Genomic DNA, 21,840 nt, shown 5'->3' on the forward strand with positions numbered 1-21,840 from the left:
AAGGGCGAAACGCGCGTCGGGGCGCGGGGGTCATGGGCAGATCGGGAACATCACCTTACCTCATCTTTATAGATAATCACTGTTTGCACTCCTATATGCCTTTCCAATATGCCTCTGCATCTATTTAGAGATTATTTTCATGGGCATGTTGGAATAGTGGGGTAATTATGTGGATATCTCCTTTATGTTCAGGATTCATTATTATTATGATTGATGCTTTGTGCACACATATATGAATATTTTCTTGGATGCATAAGTATTGGAGTATTTCCCCCTTGTTCTTTTCCCTTGCTCTGCTTTTGCCCCCTTTGGGGTATGTTTTTGATGACAATGGATATGTGGCCATTTTTATGTTTTATTGGTTTTGTAATAAAAATACATTTTTAAATATGTACATGGTTCGTTTCATGTGGGTGATTTAATTATTATTGCCCTTAAGTGTGTGTGTTTGTGATTAATCTGAAGTGCCATTTTTTGGTAATTTTTTGGGACAAATGGATTGATTTACTATATCTATATTCCTACTAACGTCATATTTTTGTGAGTAGGATCAGTCGACGTGATCTCAGTGAATGAGTGGGACTGCGCTGCCTTCTCTGAACGGAACCGTCAGATTGATTCCTGGGCTCCTGTCTCTACAGGGGGGCTACGCAGAACACGATTTTTTTTTTACTTCCCTCTGTAGAATTGGACTACATTACATTCCTATAGCTAAATCTGCACGCTGGGGAAAAGAACACTCATTCCTCCTATTAAAGTAATGCTAATGGTTGTTTGCTACATTGTAGTAAGAAAAAAAAGGAAAAGCTGTTACATCTTAAGGGATTTGCACATTTCTGTTTATAAAAAGCTCCATATGCAAAAATGCTCCTAAATGCAACGTCGTAGCAGGGTTATGGCCGGTAATGCACGTGATGGGTTTGGTATAGATTGTAATTAGTGATGAGTAATGATGAGCGAGTATACTTGTTGTTTGGGTTGTTCCGAGCATGCTCGAGTATTTTGGCGTGCTCGGAGATTTAGTTTTCTCCGTCTCAGCTGCATGATTTGCGGCTGCTGGACAGGCTGAATACATGTGAGGAATGCCTGTTTGTTAGGGAATCTCCACGTGTATTCAGGCTGTCTAGCAGCCGCAAATCATGCAGCTGAGACGACGAAAACTAAATCTCCGAGCACGCCAAAATACTCGGAGATCACCCGAGCAACGAGTATACTCGCTCGTCACTAGTGAGTGAGGTGATAAGGTGTCATCTGAGAACGCTTGTGTCTTAAACAAGCACTTTGGAGTGTTCGAAAAATATGCCCGCAGTCCCCGCAGCTGCATGTTTCGCGGCTGTTTGACAGCTGCATTACATCCAATGATTCCTTGTTTGTTAGACAATCCCTGTATGTGTTGCGCCTGTCGAACAGCCGCGAGGCATGCAGACGCGGCGACTCGAAACGCTCGCTTAACACCCGAGCATGCTCAGATAACGCCTTATCCCAGCGCTAATTGTAATGCATTCATCTCGCGTCTTGCAGCAGGTACAGCGATGCAGACTGCTTATTAACCCAGATCAGACATGACTTGCTCTCGCTGTCTGTCACTTGAGCTGTTTGGCAATTTAAAGACTTTTCATCCCCGCCGCCACCCCCAGGCCCTGAAGCAGCACTCCGTCATATGTGTTTGTGCGTATTGCGGGGGGGGGGGGGGGTGAGGGATATTTTTTTTTTTAAACAGCTGCCTTTCCTATCCCCCTCCTATGCAAATGATGCTGACTAGCACAGACGCTGCATATTGCTTTATCTTCGGCTCTCTGGAAATGTATAGATTCTAATTCTCTTTGAAAAAGAAGCTCATTAGTTATACATCACATGTCTCCAGGTCTCCCGTGAGATGCGGCTCTAAGTAATGCAGGATATTGCAGAGGACTTGTACAATGGTAATTCATTACAGGGTGTTTCCTTGCATGGATATAATCAGCATTTATCTCTGAATACAGCAGTAGAAAAGAAAAGCGTTCTCCCTAAATGCTAATTTTTATGCTTAAACCGGCACCATACAGAAGAGCTATAAGCACAGCTAGATTGGGCGCAGGGGTTGCCATTGCGCCCTGAAGCAAATCAGAGGCTACTATGGTCCATATGAGAAGACTAATACTACTAGAGACCTATCCTAGAAGGGGGCCCCTTGGAGAAGTTGCATCGGTCCCCACAAGCTTCGTGTTATGCTGGTGAATAGCGGCTAGCTTGGTCAGGTCTTTACTATGAAAAGGAAGCCAATCTATATAGAACCCCTATAGAATGGGGACACGGGATCAGATTGAGGTAACATCTGCGCACAAGTGATCTAAATGGGTTCTCCACATTTGGGGGACATATTTTTTTTTTGCCATTTTTCCCATTGGGCTTCATTACAAATTTTGCACCGTTTGGCTTTTCCCGGCGCTTTGTTTCTGCGCAGATCCAACTTTAATCATAAATCAGCTGAGAGGAGTTCAGAAAAAGACAGATAAAAGAGTTACAGATCGTCACAGTGGGTTCACCGATAAATTCTCAGGTAACTCATTCTGGAGCCATCAATAGGCAAAGCAACACAGAGTCTCAAGCCAAAATGATCCCAAATGTAATTTGTGTCAATTTAGCAATAAAATCTGTCTGTTCCACTAAAAATCCACATAAGGAGGAAGTGAACAGAACAAACATAAAGTTCCAAAAAATTATCTTAGAATTAATTAAACAATGTTTATTAACAAAATTCAATCTATTACAAATCAACAGTAACCTCACATACTGAGGGACACAAAATGCTACTAGCTCCTTTAAACATACTATTACACCCCCCTGAAGAAGTGTGGACAAAACGCGCGTCGGGGTGGAGGGACACGGCACAATCTCCACATACTAAGTAAGTAACATTGCGTTGAGCTCATTGTACACTTTATTGGTGGCGGCTTTGCTAAAGATGGTGGAATTAAATAGTGGTCCAATGGAATGACCTCATGAATTTTCTTGGGTATTAGTTGTTCTATAGTATTCCCCTTTGCATTGTGCACTTTAATGAGTTTCATTAATAGGCTCTAAAATTGCAAAATTTACTATATCTGTGTAATAGTATGTTTAAAGGGCTAATAGCATTATGTGTCCCTCAGTACGTGATGTTACTATTGATTTGTAATAGATTAAATTTTGCTAATGAACATTGTTTAATTAATTCTAATATAATTTTTTGGAACTTTGTGTTTATTCTGTTCACTTCCTCCTTATGTGGATTTTTAGTGGAACAGACAGATTTTAAAGCAACCCAGAGATTATAAACGGTGAATGGTGCAAAATTTTTAATGAACACCATAGTAAAAAATTATTTTAAGCCCCATATACACGTATTTTAAGCAAAAAAAAAAAAGTTTCCAAAGGTGGTCAACTTCTTTAGAAGGGTTTACATTGATAGGAGTCTGACTACTTTCACCTGCCACCAAAAAGATAACTGGAGAAGTCCACATAATCTTCATTGCCTGGCAGGCACAGCGCCACACATGTTGTGGTGGCTGTACTGGGTATTGCACCTACTGGAACTGAGCTACTTTCAAGTGAAGCTGCAACACCAGGCATTGGTGGCACTAATGCCCATGTTATTCTTTGGGGCTGTGCGCATGTCTGATTTTTTTCGAGTGATCCGTAGAAATAGTCACAGTATGCACGATTTGTCTCCAAAAGTCGGATGGCACTCGCCCATTTATGTCTATGAGTCCATGAAAAAAAAATCAGAGCGCATTCGGATCCGATTTTCACGGACAGACTGAATGGAGAAGGTAGAAATTTTTTAAAGTTTTTTTTCTCCACCACCAAGAAAATCAGATCGACTCTGATCAAGCTCTGATTAGCATAACTGGACCGATTTTCTCGGATGGAAAGAAAACGGTTGTCTGCAACTGCCCTTAAAAGGAGGATGTGGCCCCTCAAGTGGTTGGGGGTCTTAATAGTAAAACCCCAACTTATGCTGCTCATATTGTCGTCCTGCTTTGAGGATATGCCATGAAAGTCCGATACAACCTCTTTAAGGCTGTGTGCACATGCTGCGGATTAGGTGCGGATTCATCCGCGCGGATTTTGTAAAATCCGCAGGTGAAACCACAGGTCAAAATACATGCGGTTTTACCTGTGGATTGCTCTGCGGTTTTGCCCTGCGGATTTTCATCTCCTCAATGGAGGAGATGGCAAACCGCAGGAGAATCCGCAGAAAGAATTGACATGTCAATTGTTTCTGCGGATTGAAAACCGCAGATAATCCGCGCGGAAAATTCTGCACCGTCTGCATTGCGGTTTTTGATTCCCATAGGGAATCATGGTACTGTACACCGCAGGAAAAACTGCTGCGGAACCGCAGCAAAATCCGCAGCGTGTGCACACAGCCTAATAATGTCTTCTCAGCTCATACACTGATGGATAGCTATAGTGACCTGCAAAATAAATAATAAGAATGAAGGGGCCACATCACTGTATGCTGAATACCTGGCTGTGCAACGAACTGCAATCAGTCCTATTCATCAGCACAAAATGACTGTCCAAACCCAGCACACGGGCACCTATGGCCATGACGTTCACTGCATCTTCCTACCTAATTATTTTCCATTCTCTGCCTCCCTCACCCCGTTTTCTTGATTGACAGCTGTGACTTTACAGGGTCCAGTGGAGTGCACCGATAGATGGAAAACAAGTGGGTAGGAAGGTGCACTGAAATACCCAGCCACACCAAGGGTGCACCAAGCTTCTCTGTTTGGTTTGAACAGTCATAATTTTTTGTAAAGGTGAATTTTATTAGAAAATGATGTCTAATGTTTTAATATCTTGCCACCCCTGCCTGGTATTAGTATCTGCATGTAACTAGTTTTAAGTGACAGTATGTAGATGTATCATTACGGTTTTTCTTAGGGCAGCAGGTAAATCGATGTGTTTTAGGGCAAATGTACACTGGCAGACTGCGGCTGTCAAACGACCGCCTGACGGATACATGTAGGCTGCGGTGGCTTTAGTTTAGGCAGGTGCCTCCATGTGCACAGATCCTATTAGAATATTGTTGTTCTCAGAAACCCATCACCTGCTTTCACTCAACGTTTCGCTCGTTTGTCAGGTGCTTTCATTCAAGAAATGAGCGTTTCGCTCGTTTGTCAGGTGGTCAGGGGTCTGTTCAGGAAATGATCTTTCTGGGAACGCTCACTCACAATTTTGGGACAGTATAAACTCACCCTTACATACTTTTTCGCTGAGTGGTATGTCCGCCCGCGTCCCTCTGTATAAACATACAGTGATACATGTTGACCATTGACCACCATTTCAGAGCAATGTCTGCTGGTGGTATACCTTTATTTTGTTGATGCCATCAGTATAGGAAAGCACAGTAAACTACAGTTTGCTATTCAGCCCAATGTAGGGCAAAAAAATGCTATTTTGACATATTCCAAATGCTTAATGGCCTATGGAGATTCACATTATGGAAAACTCCCCACCTCCAGTGTAGCCAAAACTGAGAAGCGAACAGAACCTGAAAAGGAATATCTTTTGTTTTTCTTTTCCAAAAATAGCACCTCCTCTTTCTATGGGATGTGTTTGGTACTTCAATTTATTTACCCTATTCTCTTCACCAGCATTGAACCACACTGAACACATGTGGTGCTGTTTCTGGGGAGAAACAAAAGCAGATCCTTTTTTCCATTCTAGATAAGTTGTCAAGTGGACCCAAAGGGTTAAAGAGAATCTGTTAGCAGGTTTTTGCTATGTAACCTGAGAGCAGCACACTGTATTGACTGAGATCCTGATTCCAACGATGTGTCGCTTACGGGGCTGTGTGTTGCTGTTTCAATAAAATCAGTGTTTTATCAGCAGGAGATTATCACTAGAAGACTAAGGCCGGGGTCACACTAACCGACGCAAATTACGGTCCGTAGTTTACAGGTGTAATACGGATGAATGACCCCTAAATAGTGCTCCGTATGTCATCCGTAAGCAAGGTGTGGTGGCGTTTTTTGCACATGTGAGCATGCGTATGCAATCCGTATGGCGAGATTTTCTCGCCGCCTTGCAAAATGGACATATAATGGAGCCCTATGACAGGGTTTCTAACAGAAACGAAATAATAGATATAGACACATAGAATGCATATATATATACTGTATATATATATATGAGAACAAAGAGGAAATCCAGCAAGGACTCAGCAAACCAGGATTGGAGTAAAATAATACTTTTCTTTATTTCTTCAAAAAGGTTAAAAAGACGACCCACAAGAATCAGGAACCAGAGTGCATGGCAGAAATAAACGCAAATGTGACTACGCGTTTCGGCGACCTAATCCGCCTTCTTCACGGTCCAAACCTAATCTGCTCCTTGTGGGTTTGTGTGCAAAATTTGGGAGTTGAAGTTGTTATTTTAAGGGGTTAATTCGTTGTTAAAAAATGTGTGGGCTTCCCATTGCCCTGTAGCGGTGGCGAATGGGTTAATCTAACAAAGGGTTAATGTCACCTTACAATCGAATGGTGACATTAACCCTTTGTTAGATTAACCCACTCGCCACCAATATATGGCAATGGGAAGCCCACGCATTTTTTAACAACGAATTAACCCCTTAAAATAACAACTACAACTCCCAAATTTTGCACACAAACCCTCATCTAATTATTAGTCAGGGACATATGAAAAAAACATGAAAAGAAATGCTTTACTGAATGTAAACCATGTGTCATTTCATGTCGGGTTGGGGAAGGATTTGATAGAAGCCGGCAATTAGCGGCTATTCTGCTATGAAGAACTCTGTGAAATATAAATATATAAATATGTTTGTCACAATGACATGTATGTATATTATATATATGTATTCTATGTGTATATATCTATTCTTTCTTTCTTTATTAAACCTGTCAGTGTGAGTTTACTGTATCGCGCACTGAATTGCTGACTTTTCTAAAAGACACCGGGTGCGTATTTATCGCAAGTCACATGTGTGGTCCATGTGTAATCCGTATTTTTTGTGCACCCATAGACTTTCACTGGTGTACTACGGGCGTAGTACGCTGACAATCGCAGCATGCTGCGATTGGCACGGACCGTAGAATACGGATGAGAAATATACGGCTGTTGGGAGCAAACCCATAGAGAATCATTGGTCCGTGTGTAATGCGTGCTTTTAACGCCTCTCACTCGTCCGTATTCCTCGCCAGTGTGACCCCGGCCTAAGTGTCTTGTGCCTCTTAGTCCTCCTGCTCTGTGTTAACCACACCCCCGTCACTGATTGGCAGCACTAAGCCAATCAGTGGTGTGGGCGGGGTTATACACAGCTGCGCATTCTAAGCACTGCTAGATCTGCAGTGTGAAAATATCTGAGTGTATCAAAATGAAAACAAGCAGCCCAGTAAGTGAAACATCGCTGGAATCGGGGTCTCAGCCCCTTCGTCATGCTGCTCTCAGATTACATAGGAAAAAAACCTGATGACAGATTCCCTTTATATGGCAAATTTAGCTTTTATAACTCATCGTGAGTGGTTCTGGGTTATCACAATGAGCCCACTAAGTACATTCACCAATCCCAACGTATGGGCCGCTTTACAATCCCATTAAGCAAGTTTATAAAGAGCCGGGACCCAGCGTCTGTTCATTTCACCATGGCCTCATTTAATCATCTGGTTTCTGCTGAACAGGTAAGAAAGTTTATCTCCTTCCATCCTGGCCTCTGTACAACGGCAAGGGTCCTGGAGGGACCAGTTTTATTGTTAATTTAAAAAGCCAGAATTAATTACGTTGTGGAAATGAAAGTTATAATAAGCTCACTTTATGGCTACATTGTGTCTTTCCTGCTTGTTCCATCTCAGCATCTTTTACAAGACAATACCCGATATGAATCACCACCGTCGTCTTCAGACTTGTCGCATTTAAGCGTTTGTTTTCACTTATCCCCTGTCTATTACTTCTCAAGTCTTTATGTCGTCTTGGTTGTTGACGGGCTGAGCTCGCAGCGGGTGGGATTCAATATTTGTCTTTTAAGTGACAAAATGGGAAATGCTAAGATATCCGCAAATTAACAATATCATTAAAGCAACTCATAATGAAATCATCCCACAAAGCAGAGCCTCCACGGCAATCATGTTCTCACGACTAGTCTCACGCCTGCCATTATCCGCCAGGGACAGAACTTGACGTCTTAATGGAACTCATTGCTTTTAAAGGGAATCATTTTTGACCCATAACTAATGGCTTTTTTTTTTTTTTTACACCAGTTGTCTACTTTGCATTCAGTGCTTCTTAGTCCAGTGGGGACTGTGGCCATTAATTATCAAAGATGATCGGAGGGATCTGGATACATCAGTCTCGTCAGATCAGGCTGTTTCTTTAAGGCTAGGGTCACACATCCGTATTGGGTAAATTGTGCTAATCACACTCTGATTCAACTCTGATCGGAGTGTGATCCGATTTTCTCGTATGAAAAAAAAATGTCTCCATCTTTTCTGTCTTCTCCATGGTGTCAGACTATCATCCAATTGTTTTGATGGACCCATTGAGTTACTTGGCTGAGTGCGATCCCATGATCGGAGGCAAATTGTGCACACTGCAACTTGGAAAAAAATTAGACACGGCCCCATAAAATAACATCGGTCCGAGTACAATTCCATGTTTTGTCGGACTGAAAATACAGTCGTCTGCACGAGCCGTAAAGCTGTCGGAAACTAATTACCCTACCGGACCCTCTGGTTTCTGCTGAAGATTTGCAGTTTTTACTGTCTACAAAAGAAGTAGCTCCATTTAATGGGTTACTCCAAGTCCCATCACAAATTCCGAGCGGAATCTGCATAGACGCTACTACAAAAAGTGTCATGACACTGTCATAGTGATTTTCACAACCGGGGCAGAATAATCTGTGTCCTCATGGGGCCTAAAGCTGATCTTCTGCTGTTAAAATCGGACGTAGTCTGCGAGTAGCTTTCACTTCCATTTCACCCCTTACGCTCCGAAAACCATGTGTAAAAAATAGGTCCATACCCTAAATCTTACCACTGTTCCGTTTATGGATCCAATAGTAAATAAAAAAAGTAGAGACGGTCCCTCGCTTCTCTGTGGAGCATCTTCTGTGTTGGTTCTCAGCTCAATTCCCAAGTTTCTTTACTTAAAGGTATATGCACCTGCACTAATATACTGAGATATAACAACTTAATAGCATGTTAAGCAAGAGCACTCAGCGGGGCTCCTGGAAAGTCATATCTCCTTCTTTTACTGTTATTAGTAGCTTGTTGGCTGCAACTATGTTGATGGAAAGCAAACTAGGACTGATGCACGGGGGAACAGGTAAATACCCCGATGGGTACCGTGCAGAAATGAGTCCTCGGCACCTGTCCCGCCTACGTGAGCAGTGCTTGGCATGGTGCATTGGATGCACTATGTACGGACCGAGGAGGTGTACAGCAACTCATCATTAATTTACCAAACGTCTCAGTTTGGAATGATATAAGTCACAGGCTGAAATGACATAAAAGAGCATCAGCTGATAACCCAGCATCTTCCCTCCGAAAGACCTCACCATCACCGCAGGGGCCCCTTCACCAAAAACCTCAACATCACCGCAGGGGCCCCTTCACCACTATTCATCTCAACGGCTTCCTAGTCCTGGCTTCAGACTCTTGTGTGGACATGTATTCTTGCCTTGCAGAGCTAAAAAGGCCCATAGTACAAGGCAAGAACCAGGCATCAGGATCCTGTGAGGGCTCATAGAATTAATTTACTGGTGTGCCTTCGGTGCTCCAGGCTTACACCGATGGTAAGTCGCCATCGGGACTAGGGACATCTACTGGATTTGTGGGACCCATGACACTCGGGACAAACACAAATATTGTTTTTAAAGTTAAAGGGAGTCAACACTAAATGACAAATGAAAGGCAGACGCTCAGTGCACCCTCAGTGTGGCCGCACAGTTCAGTCAACTTCCCACCTACTTGTTTTCCATCCATTTCTGACCCACTTGTCCTGGATTGAGGGAGAAGATGGTGGAGATAGATGGGAAAACAAGTTGGTGTGAAGGTTCACTGAACTTTTTTTTGCCATGCCAAGGCTGCACCTTGAGAATGGGGTAGAGAGATGGCTCACTGTGACTTGTTTGGCCAAAAGTATCTCTTCCACACTCTGAGACCTCACGTGGTCATGTCCAGTACATTAGACTGCCATTTAATGGTGGTATCCTCCAACGTTGTATGAAGGGTGTAGCAATACCAATGTGAACATTATTGTTGGGGGATAAAGCAACTGGAAGGATTTTTTTTTTGAAAGTACTCGCTCTTACTTCTCTAAACAAGAGAACATTCAATTTTAGGTAAGCCGAACACAAGAGTTAAGGTGGACATACACATGAAATGAAAGTAGGTCAAACCTTCTGATTTCAAGATGATCTATAGACCGTCCAATGTGTATGGGGATGGGTCAACTTTCCTCTAATGGCAAATATGAGGGTAAAAAAATGGATGGGCAATGGGCATATTAATTTTCGACATGCTCCATCCTTTTTGTTCTCACTTGGAACAGACCACCGCCAGGAATTTCTGGACATGGTTTACTTCTCTTTCCAATTTGAGAACCTACAGTATGTCCTCTTGTCTAAACCAGTCAAAAATGCGTGTGGAAAGGCTATCAGACAAATTAGAGAGTGGAAACACATTGCGGGTGTGAGGAATGGAGTCAATCACATTTTATTTTCTTTTAGTTATGGATAGACCTAGTATCCTATCATGGGTTCCCTATATATTTATTTGCAGATGCTTTGAAATTAAAATCCAATATAAAGACTTAAGATGATTTTAGGTCAAAATTCTAAAGAAACGATTACAAGATAAGATATTACAGTAAGTCATATCAGCATTGATGGAAATGGCAATGGTTTCCCGCTATACTGCTTATAATTATCGGTTCCTCGGGTACTTACTGTCGATTTAACACCTGGAAGAAATCAGAAAGTGAATCGTACACGTACCTGTGATTTTGTCCCGCACCAGCTTGCAGGATTCTATCTCTCCAATGCTGCCGAACAGACTCCTGAACTCTTCTTGCGTCATGTTTTGCGGCAAATAGTTGACTATGAGGTTAGTTTTGCTGTCATCTGTAGCTGCCCCTGTCTGCATAGGAGAAGCACAATTTCGACTATTACTGGATGGTCCATTGCTCGTATTGGAAGTTGGGCCATTCGACACCTGAGGTTCCATGGTGCTAATTATCTGCAAAGAAGGATATGAAACGGATTAGCTGCGAATGAAAGAAAAAAACTAAAAATAAATAAATAAAGATATATATATTCTTCATCAATTTTTATTTTTATTATTATTTTTTAATATTCTGATTTTAGCTGTCTTTTTTATTTTCTTTACAAACTTATTACCAAAGCTTTTATTACAGCATTTAGATGTATGCTTTACAGCATCCACAGGGTTAATTAAAAACAATACTCTGGAGATATCCATTCACTTCTATGGGAGAGTGTTGCGGGCATGCTCTAAGATCTGTGCAGAAATCACTGTGCAGTCAGAGGGAGGAGGTGAGCTGTGACCATCATATATTATAATATTATTATATTAATATTAGTATTAATAGTTATATATTAATAATATGAATATTATTAATAACCTATCAGAAATACTGTTTATTGTGTTATCTATATAGGTTGCAGTCCTGACTGTGATGATAATGACACTGCTGAAAAGTGATCTCTCCAGAACAAAAAATATCAACTTGAGCTCAATGGGTATTAGTTTTCTTTTTTTTTTTTTTAATATTTAATTTAGATAAGGATTGTATAGAATATTAAAAAAATGAAAATACTTAAAAAATATTTAAGGTAATAGAAAGTAGTAAAAAAAGCTTGACAATGTGCGACATGGACATGTACGGTTCAAATGACCTAACCCAATGATCTGTAAATCATCAGTATTATTTTTTCCTTTTCTTATATGCAACCCACTGGGCTACTAATAGGTTATTCTCATGTAAATGATTGTAACTCCAGAGCCCGGAGTCTGAGGACCAGTATACAGCTAATCAGCACAATGCACTGTCTGCTAGATATAGCCACAGACCTGAAATGCAAATACAGCATTAATTCTACAAAAACCAATATGCATTTTTTTGTGCTGTCCTTGACAGTCTGTGATAAAAATAAATGGCCTCTACTGAATATACAGACTTTCCTGAGAATAACCACAAAGACATTCTTCTAGCTAAATCTAGCCACATAAACAATAATAAGGTGATATTATGTAAGAAGCAGCATGAGGTTGATTAAATGGGGAAAGACAGAGAACATTAAATGGCCTGTCTGTTTATACTTTTTGTGAGCAGCATTTTACTAACATTGTTTTTTTAAAGGGAATATGTCAGTAATTTTAACACCCCCCAATATGCATATATGTGCATGAATGTCTTTGAAATGTAAATCCATAGACACCTTTACATCTTTTATCTGTTGCTGCATTCCCAAGAAATCAAAAGGTTTTATTCATATTCAAATGAGGAATTAGGTGCTCCAGGTGTGACACAGCACTTAAGGAGCCTGTGCCTCCCTAGGTTGTTTCCCTGCTAAGCACCAGCCGATTGTGCTTGAATTTATAGCTAACTGTATGATTTTAAATCTAAATAGTAGTTGGCGCTAGTAACTATAAAAAAGAGGAACATTTGCTGCAAATTAGGAACACACACCACCAATGTGGTCAATAAAATTAAATAAATAGTCATAATTTGCACTTAATAATGAACCCCTTTTCTTATTTTTTATTTATGTTCCTAAGATGCTCGTTCACCCTTACTCGTAGTGGTCGCTTTGTGCGTCCTATATATAATTTATCACATAACCCACGTTCTATTGGCTATATACCTTTGACGCCATATCAAGATTTACAGCGCCAACTACCAAATTGGTCCACAGGAGTCCAGACATCCACTCAGACTACACCTGAAGGTAACAATTACCTAATAAGGAGTAATTCAGTCTATACTTGTGTGTATTTTATAGTGCACCATAAGAAAAGGGGTTCATTATTAAGCGCAAATTTTAACTATTTAACTGTATGATTTCCTTGCCTGGCACCTGACATAATACAGCCATCAATGAAGTTACCAAGGCTGATGCTGGGTGGAGGAACAACCTAAGGAGGCAGAGTCTCATGCCCAGAGCACTTATTGATTCATTTTCATTGAAATTAATGTGCTGATTACTCAGGAATGCAGCAACAGAGAGAAAATATGAAGGAGTCAAGAGGTTTACATTTCAAAATCTTACATTAGGAATTAATGTGTTAGCTACTCTGGAATGCAGCAACAAATAGAAGATATGAAGTGGTCAATCGAATTACATTTTAAAGACCTGAAATGCACATTAATATGTTAATTACTCAGAAATGCAGCAACAAATAGAAGATATAAAAGGTGTTGATAGATTTACATTTCCAAGACCTGCATGATCATCTATGCAGTTTGGGGGTTTAATCTTCCTGAAAGATTTCCTACAATGCAATCAAGAGCCCATCTCAAATGTTACACTGACAAGTTTGAAGAAAGGTTGGACCTTTAACTCAAATAATCAAAGGTAACGGAACACCTATATACAATTTTTGTTTACCAATTAAAAACTAAAAAGTGGTAAATATTTTTTTTTTCGAAAATGTTTTATTACCTGACAGTAGATTTTTTTTCTACTTTCTGCACATGATTATGAGGGTGGACATATTCCTTTTCACAACATTTAAAGATATGCTTTAAAGCAGCCACATGGACCATAGTGAACAATTGTCTAGAGATGTTCAATAATCTCTATGAGAAAGTTTATGGACCTGTCCAGCATCCCGTGGAGAGATCAATGTGCAGGGAGGAGGAGGAGGTGAGCTGTGACATAATTTGTGCACAATGTTACCTATCTACTGTGTATAGCGGCGTTATTTGTCATTGTAATCCTGGTAAAATTGCAAAGAACTTCTTTAAAAATAAACAACTTTGCAGTTTATTAAAAATCCTCTCTGATCTCAAGAAAAGGAAGAGTTTTAAATATATAGTTTAGCTCGCTGTCTAGGTTACCAATCACCTCTGCAGTCTATTAGTTGTGGCCAGTCTTAAAGGCTTGCAAACTCTTTACTTTTAACCTTCCAGTTGTCCTAAAGCTGGTTGGATCCCTTGATCCAGACAGCCTCATTGTCCCTGCCCTTCTCCAATGCCGCAGAATTAAAGCTGCCTCCTTGTAAAAAATGACTTCATGGCGAGTCTTTAAAGAAAAATACCAATGCAGGAGCTCTAAACGCCGAATAATCATTTAACAGCTCGCACTGACAGTGCGCTCTGTTGTCATTTTGTTACTTCTGATTAGAGTCGAAGAGAGAGCGCACTGTCACTGTGCTCATCGCACAGTGAAAAGAATCTACGGAGCATCCTTCGCAATTGACAACCGACATATGCTCAGTACAGCAGGGACTAGCCCAGCCCTTGAAAAGAAAGTCACTGATGTTGCTTCATTTCAGGGAGGGGGCAGAGGTTGTGGCAGTGACTGCAGCCTCTGACCCCTGATGGTGCTTCATTTGAGTGTCCCAACATGCACTGGAGATTCTCAAGCAAAGGGTCACCAAACAGGGAGTAGTAAAAAAAAAATAAGAAAAAGCAGTTTTTAATTCAAGAATATTAGAAAATAGATTAGATTATGGCATAAAATAGATTTCGGCATTTACACCACATTCCAAATTATTATGCAAATGCTATTTTTCTCTGATTTTCTTTAACGGTTGATCCAAATTAGTCATCATAATGTTCAAATCATTAACAGTCAGAGTCATATTTAATTGGGGAAACTTCCAATGATAACAGGATTTTTATCAAAACTAAAAAAAAGTCAAAAGGCGCTGATCCAAATTATTCTGCACAACAGAGTTTCCAAACCCTTCTTTGATATCGCCTTCACAATTGTTGCATCCATTGAACTTGTATAGTTTCTTCTTGAATTTCTTTTGCAGGATGTCAGTATACCGCTCAGAGCTGCTATTTTGTTGTAATTGGCCTCCCACGCTCATAGATCTTTTGCTTGAGGATACTCCAAAAATTCTCAATAGTGTTGAGATCAGGAGAGGATGGTGACCACACCATGAGTTTCTCTCCTTTTATGCCCATAACAACCAATGACTCAGAGGTATTCTTTGCAGCATGAGATGGGGCATTGTCATGCCTGAAGATGATTTTGCTATAGATGGCACAGTTATTCTTTTTTGTACAATGGAAGAAAGTGGTCAGTAAGAAACTCTACATACTTTGCCGTGGTGAATATCACATCTTCAGGGACCATAAAAGGGCCAACCAGCTCTCTTCTCATGATTCTGGTGCAAAACATGACTCTGCAACCTCTTTACTGACGTCACAGCCTTCACTCATTCAATGAAAAGGCAGACATATAGGATCCAACGTCACCTGACAAGATCCGAGACTGCTGGCTCGGGACACTGTGTGTGAAGACGCAGGGCAGGAGAGGTGGTAGCCAGCGTAGTGAGACGGCCAGGAAAGGAACATCAAAGGGAGCCCTGGCAGCGTGAACCCCAAGCTACCTGAGAGCTGTCTGGACCACAAGTCTGGAGGACACAGCACCTTGGCTGGTGACGGTAACAATTGAACTGTGAGAAGTGTGAAGACTGCACTCTGGTGTGTCCTCAGAATTATTTACTGCGTCATCCACTCTGCACTGCACTACCACCATCTTAAATCATATCACTACAACTGCCCTGGGGCCCAGCTCTGCCTGTGGAGAGCTGAACCAACTCTGCTGCATCAACAACAGCCCTAGCGGACTGAATCTACAGCATTGGCTAACACCTTATTAGCCGAATACCACAGGTGGCGTCATAAATTATCCTTTAACAGATGTAACAGAAGAAGAAGTAATCAGGCTCCTTGCATCTTCTCGCCCAACCACTTGCACCAGTGACCCCTGGTCACTACTCCATGCGAATTCTCTTGGATCTCTCCGCAGCATTCGACACTGTGGATTATCAGCTCCTCCTCACTATGCTCCGTTCCATTGGCCTCAAGGACACCATTCTCTCCTGGTTCTCCTCCTATCTCTCTGACCGCTCCTTTACTGTATCTTTTGCTGGCTCCTCCTCCTCTCATCTTCCCCTTACTGTTGGGGTTTCTCAAGGATCAGTTCTAGGCCCCCTCCTCTTCTCTTTGTATACTGCCCCTATTGGTCAAGCAATCAGTAGATTTGGGTTCCAGTACCATCTCTATGCTGAAGACACTCAATTACACACTTCTCCTGATATCACGCCTGCCTTTTTGGAAAACTCCAGTGATTGTCTTACCGCTGTCTCTAACATCATGTCCTCACTATATCTGAAACCGAACCTGTCAAAGCCTGAACTCCTTGTGTTTCCTCCCGCTACTAATGTACCTATACCCGACATTGCCATTTCCGTGTGTGGTTCCACTATTACTCCCCAGCAACATGCCCGCTGTCTTGGGGTCATACTTGACTCCGAGCTTTCCTTTGCCCCCCACATCCGATCACTGGCTCGCTCTTGTTATCTGCACCTCAAAAACATTTCTAGAATTTGACCCTTTCTTACTATCGACTCTGCAAAAACTCTCACTGTTTCTCTTATTCATTCTCGTCTGGACTATTGTAACTCTATTCTAATCGGTCTCCCTCTTACCAAACTCTCCCCTCTTCAATCCGTCCTGAATGCTGCAGCTAGGATCATATTCCTCACCAATCGTTATACTGATGCCTCTACCTTGTGCCAGTCCTTACACTGGTTACCCATCCACTCCAGAATTCAGTGTAAACTTATTACCCACACCCACAAAGCATTCCATGGCTCAGCACCACCCTACATCTCCTCCCTCGTCTCAGCCTACCATCCTACCTGTGCCTTCCGTTCTGCTAATGACCTGAGGTTAACATCCTCATTAATCAGAACCTCCCACTCCCGTCTCCAAGACTTTTTACGTGCTGCGCCATTTCTTTGGAATGCACTACCCAGGTTATTATGTTTAATCCCCACAGTTTTAAGCGGGCCTTAAAAACGCATTTGTTCAGACTGGCCTATCGCCTCAATGCATTAACCTAAATATCCCTGTGTTGCCCATTCAAAAATTTTTACCATAACTAGGTTCCTCGCATCATGATCTCACATGCTTTATGCATTTAATAGCCCTCTGTGTCTGTACTGTTACATATTTAGCCTGTTAACTGGTTCATGCAGTAACAGGAACACCCGATTCTTACATTATGGCTGATCCAAACAATAAAAGCAATTGCTACCACCCACCTTTCATGTCTCCCCTTTTTCCATATAGATTGTAAGCTTGCGAGCAGAGCCCTCATTCCTCTTGGTATCTGTTTTAATCTATGTGTTAATTGCTATGCTGTTATGTGTCTGTAGAAGTCCCCTCTATAATGTAAAGTGCTGCGGAATATGTTGGCACTATAGAAATAAAATTATTATTATTTATAAACTATTATTTCCCCTTTCCATCATTTTTATTGGACGCCCAGGGCCACGGACCAGGTTACTGCTGCCGTGACACATCCCCTTAAGAACCGACCCGGTACAGAGTAACCCAACATCTCTTGTGGGCGCTCCACAAACCTCTAGAGGATCCTACAGCTTGAGATTCGTGGGACCGACTTCAGAAGCACCAGCATCTTCATATACCTGTTTGCTTCTTTGTAAAGGTACTTAACAGCTGCTCTCTTCATCCGATGAATTTGTCTGACAGAAACCTTCTTCATTATGCCTTTATCTGCATGAACCTATCTGTTCTCTTTTATCCGCCACGAATCTCTTCCCAGTACAATGGTCAAGCCTAAGTTTTCATGAAATATTAAATGCTTTCATACCTTGTCCAAGATCTTGAACAATTTTATGCTTGAAACCAGTGGCCTGCTTAATAATGTGGAACATCCATCTTAAGTAGTTTTCCTTTAATTGGGCTCACCTAGGAAACTTAATTATCACAGGGATTTAAGATTGATTTCAGTGATCCAAAGATCCTCAAGACACAAACTAACCATGAGTTTATATGAAAAACAAAAAATGTCATCCTTATGACACTGAGTTCCAATTTGCATCATAATTTGGAACGAGGTGTAGAACAAAACGTAATTTGTGTTTCATCAAAAGGACTGATTGTAAAGCTCTAGACATTATATATTTTTTAAAAAAATTCTACTTAACTTATACTCATTGCAATTGTATTCAATAACAACCACAAAGAAATTTGTAGATATATATGTGAAAAAGTTTGCATCTATGGATGGGTGTAGACATATACAACCATATATATCTGAAATCGTAATCTAATAGAGTTAAACTGCAAATGATTCTTGAGTTTTCCTACTCATCTCATTTTTCTATAAATCTCACCCCCAATCCATGAAATCTAGCATTGCATCCACTGAATATTACCGCTAGTTATCTGCTCCGCACTTAACTTATAGACATCCTCAATAGGTAATTTACATGTCAGCCTATTGAATGAATACATACATTATAAAATGTACGCATATTCCATTTATTTAAGCAGGGAAGTCCATCATACTATTTACCAGCTAAAATCCCCTTTATTGAGAGAATTACCTGGTAACAAATAGCATTTCATAGGAAACGTGGTTGTATTATATAGCATAAGAGCACTCCAGCTATAAGAACTTTACACATAGAGTTTCCGAAGCCACTACAAATCTATGGCATTGGAAACAATAATCCCCATTCACTATCACTATGACAAAGCCAAACAATACAGGGATCAACAATGTTGTTCTAGACCATGGATGTCGACGTTCTTTATAGGAGCCGTTTGGAACATTAGATCTCATGTTTTAATAGTGCAGAAAAAGACTATGAAGACCATCAAAGTCATAAAGATAGAGCTATAGGGTGAAGACACACCTCGGCCCTGGTGCCTAAGGGATCTCATGTGCCTCTCTATCATATTATCACAAGGTAGGTGGAGGGCCCTCGATACAGATTGTGAATAAGGGACTGGGAGCTTTAAGATACGTCTTTGTTCAATGGCGTAACTTGAAGCTCATGGGCCCCAATACAAAAGCCCCTGTGGAGTCACCACATATAGAAAGTCTTTCATAGTATTGGTCTTTTCATATAGGCCAAATGGACTTTTTGGGCACCTTAGGCTCCAGGGCCCAGGTGCGATATCAACCCCTACACGTATTATAGTTACGCCCTTGTCTATGTTCTAATCAGTGGTTGTTATAGACAGAAGAAGGCCTCCTTATAAGTGCTGTCTAAAACTGAGCAGACACGTTAGATCAAAAAAAGGGGTAAACCTAAGGGTCCACCACATTAAGAGGAACTGCTCAGACACAGGAATGTTCAAACAGCAAGCCAATGACCTTATACTGGAGGTTTCTCGATGGAGAATGTATACACCATGTCCTTGATATATCGTACTCCTATGCTTTAAACACAAAGATGTTCTCTTCTCACTAACACAAACGTCAAAGAAGACTCTGATATTACAAGAATGATTGCGACATATGAACATCAAGCAGAAAGAGTATATCGAATCTTCAAGAAACGTTGAGGAATTCTGCTGGCGGATCCGAATCGGAGGGGTTTAATTTCATCAGCCCCAAATATCACATGCAGAAAAGGGACATCGATTGGTGATCGGTTAGTACATAGTTTGTACCAGACACCAATGAGATCGGGGACCTGGTTGGATAGAAAACCCTGTGGATCTTTCAAGTTTGCAAGTTGCACCAGGTGTGAGTGGATGATTAATTGTAAAACCTTTAAGAGTGTGGCTACTGGGAAGGTCTCCTCTACAAGAGACTTTGGTAATTGTAAGACATCCAGTGTCGTCTATAAAGCTACCTACTGTATACTTGCCCATTGGACTATATTGGGAAAATATCTAGGGAGTTAAGAAAGCATTTAGGAGAACACCTGGGCGATGTACAAAATAAACACGATACACCGGTTGCACGCCACATTAATAGATGTCATGGGAGATGTCTCAAGGACAAAGCCAAAATTAGGGGGAAATCTTGGACAAGGCTATCCATAGATGAGAAGCTAAGTGGATATTCCAGATGTAGCCTCCATCCCCCAAAGGCCTCAATGAGCCGTTGTCTTATACTTCTTTTCTATGATGTAGACTTGAAGCGTTAGTCCTCAATAGGCATCATAATGGAGGTGGATATTTATTCTAGAAAAGCTAGCTATTGTACACCAGTATTTACATTTGGTGGTTCCCCCATCATTGGTTATATTATGGATGAAGGAAGCCGGGTACTTCTGAAACCGGTAGGAAGGAATTGGTCCCTAACACTCGCTGGATCCTATCACGTGTCCGCTCACGTGACCGTTGACGTCACGAAGGTCCTGCAGCTACCTTGCAGCCGGCGGCATAACACTGTGGATAACGCTGTGAACCGGGCTGTGAAGAACGCTGGCGCACCGAGGGAGCAGTGAGTAATATAAGAGACTGTCACCAGCCGGGACAGTATTCTAATGACTATCTGATGGTAGTATTCTACTCCGCTTGACTTTTAAATATATTACAGTACTGCACATGGGAAGGGCAGTTTTTCAGTAAACTACCCAGATGATGGATCTTTAATTTGGTTCAGCTCCAGAGCAAAAGTCACAGGTTCCTCCCCTCCACGTGAACTGTATCATTGTGTTGGATCTATCTTGAGGTGAATTTTTAATTTAGTGACTTTCTCAGTGTTTCCATAAAATTTATTTATAGGTTATTTTTCTTATTTTTTATGTATATACATTTTTTTTCTCTCTTGTATCGCTTCTAGACACATGTAATACACTATATATATTTTTCACTCCTTGGCAATTTATCCATTGACGATATTGGTCATTGCGGAAGCTCATATTTGGTTTGGTCTTTATAACTAAAGGAGGGAACAGTGTGGATATTTCAGCGCAGACATATTCTAATATAGTATATATATACAGTTGTGCGCCAAAGTCTACATATCCTGGCAGTATTATGATTTATAAAGAGAAAACGCAGTAGTTTGACAATAAATGGCTTCACTCAGCCACTAACCATGAGTGGAGAAAAAGTTTTGGTGTTATCATTCATATTCTCTGAAAAAAGGCCAAGAAAGCAAAAATTCTGCCGGGGTATGTAAACTTTTGAGCACAATTGTGTATATGTACATATATATATTCTCTTGGTGGTGTGAATACTGTCCTACCGACTTACTCACTGTGTGCATGGCCCATGTGTTTGTATTCAATTGGTTTCTTGCTTTTGCAAGGTTTTGGGAGATTCCCGTCCCTCTCTTGTGGGCCATGCACATATAAAGCCGTCTCACACAGCGTGTCCACTTCAGGCATTACCTTTCTGAATCTTGCTCATATAGGTACTGTTCACATGGTCAGGTTTTAAATACATTGGTTGGGACTGCTCTGAGATGGGTATACCTTGGCGTTTGGTAGAGCGGCTTAGTATACATTTTTTGCAAAAAATGTATCAACTAAATACCCTGTTTTGTTATCATCTTTTTACTAGCACTTGTTGTTTATTGTTAGATATTTTTTTAAAGCAGAGTATATTTTCACGTTTGTTGTACCTTGTTTCTCTGTGTTTCGGTCTCTTGTTGGTGTGAATACTGTCCTACCGACTTATTCATGGCCTATGCGTTTGTATACAATTGTATATACAGTATGTACATATATACAGTATATGTATATATATATGCAGTATATATACTCTGTGTATATATATATATGTATATATATAAACAGTGGAGACCTACAACACACGCATAGCAGTTGAATGGGTGGGCGTGCATATATTTAGTGCCTTAATTATTGAGCCATA

General features: G+C 41.0%; 1 protein-coding gene across 7 annotated transcripts in view; it reads right to left on the reverse strand.

The window, feature by feature from the left end:
• ELAVL4 (ELAV like RNA binding protein 4) overlaps positions 1-21,840 on the reverse strand; it is a 160,990-nt gene that overhangs the window by 70,441 nt on the left and 68,709 nt on the right. For all 7 annotated transcript variants that reach the window (XM_073579159.1, XM_073579158.1, XM_073579163.1 and 4 more), the window contains exon 2: positions 10,982-11,222. In XM_073579159.1, the coding sequence (XP_073435260.1) occupies positions 10,982-11,222 (241 nt within the window). The remainder of the gene's footprint in view (positions 1-10,981; positions 11,223-21,840) is intronic.

The sequence above is a fragment of the Dendrobates tinctorius genome, unplaced genomic scaffold, assembly GCF_039654945.1.
Source record: "Dendrobates tinctorius isolate UK_male_01 unplaced genomic scaffold, ASM3965494v1 ptg000061l, whole genome shotgun sequence".
Taxonomy (NCBI): domain Eukaryota; kingdom Metazoa; phylum Chordata; class Amphibia; order Anura; family Dendrobatidae; genus Dendrobates; species Dendrobates tinctorius.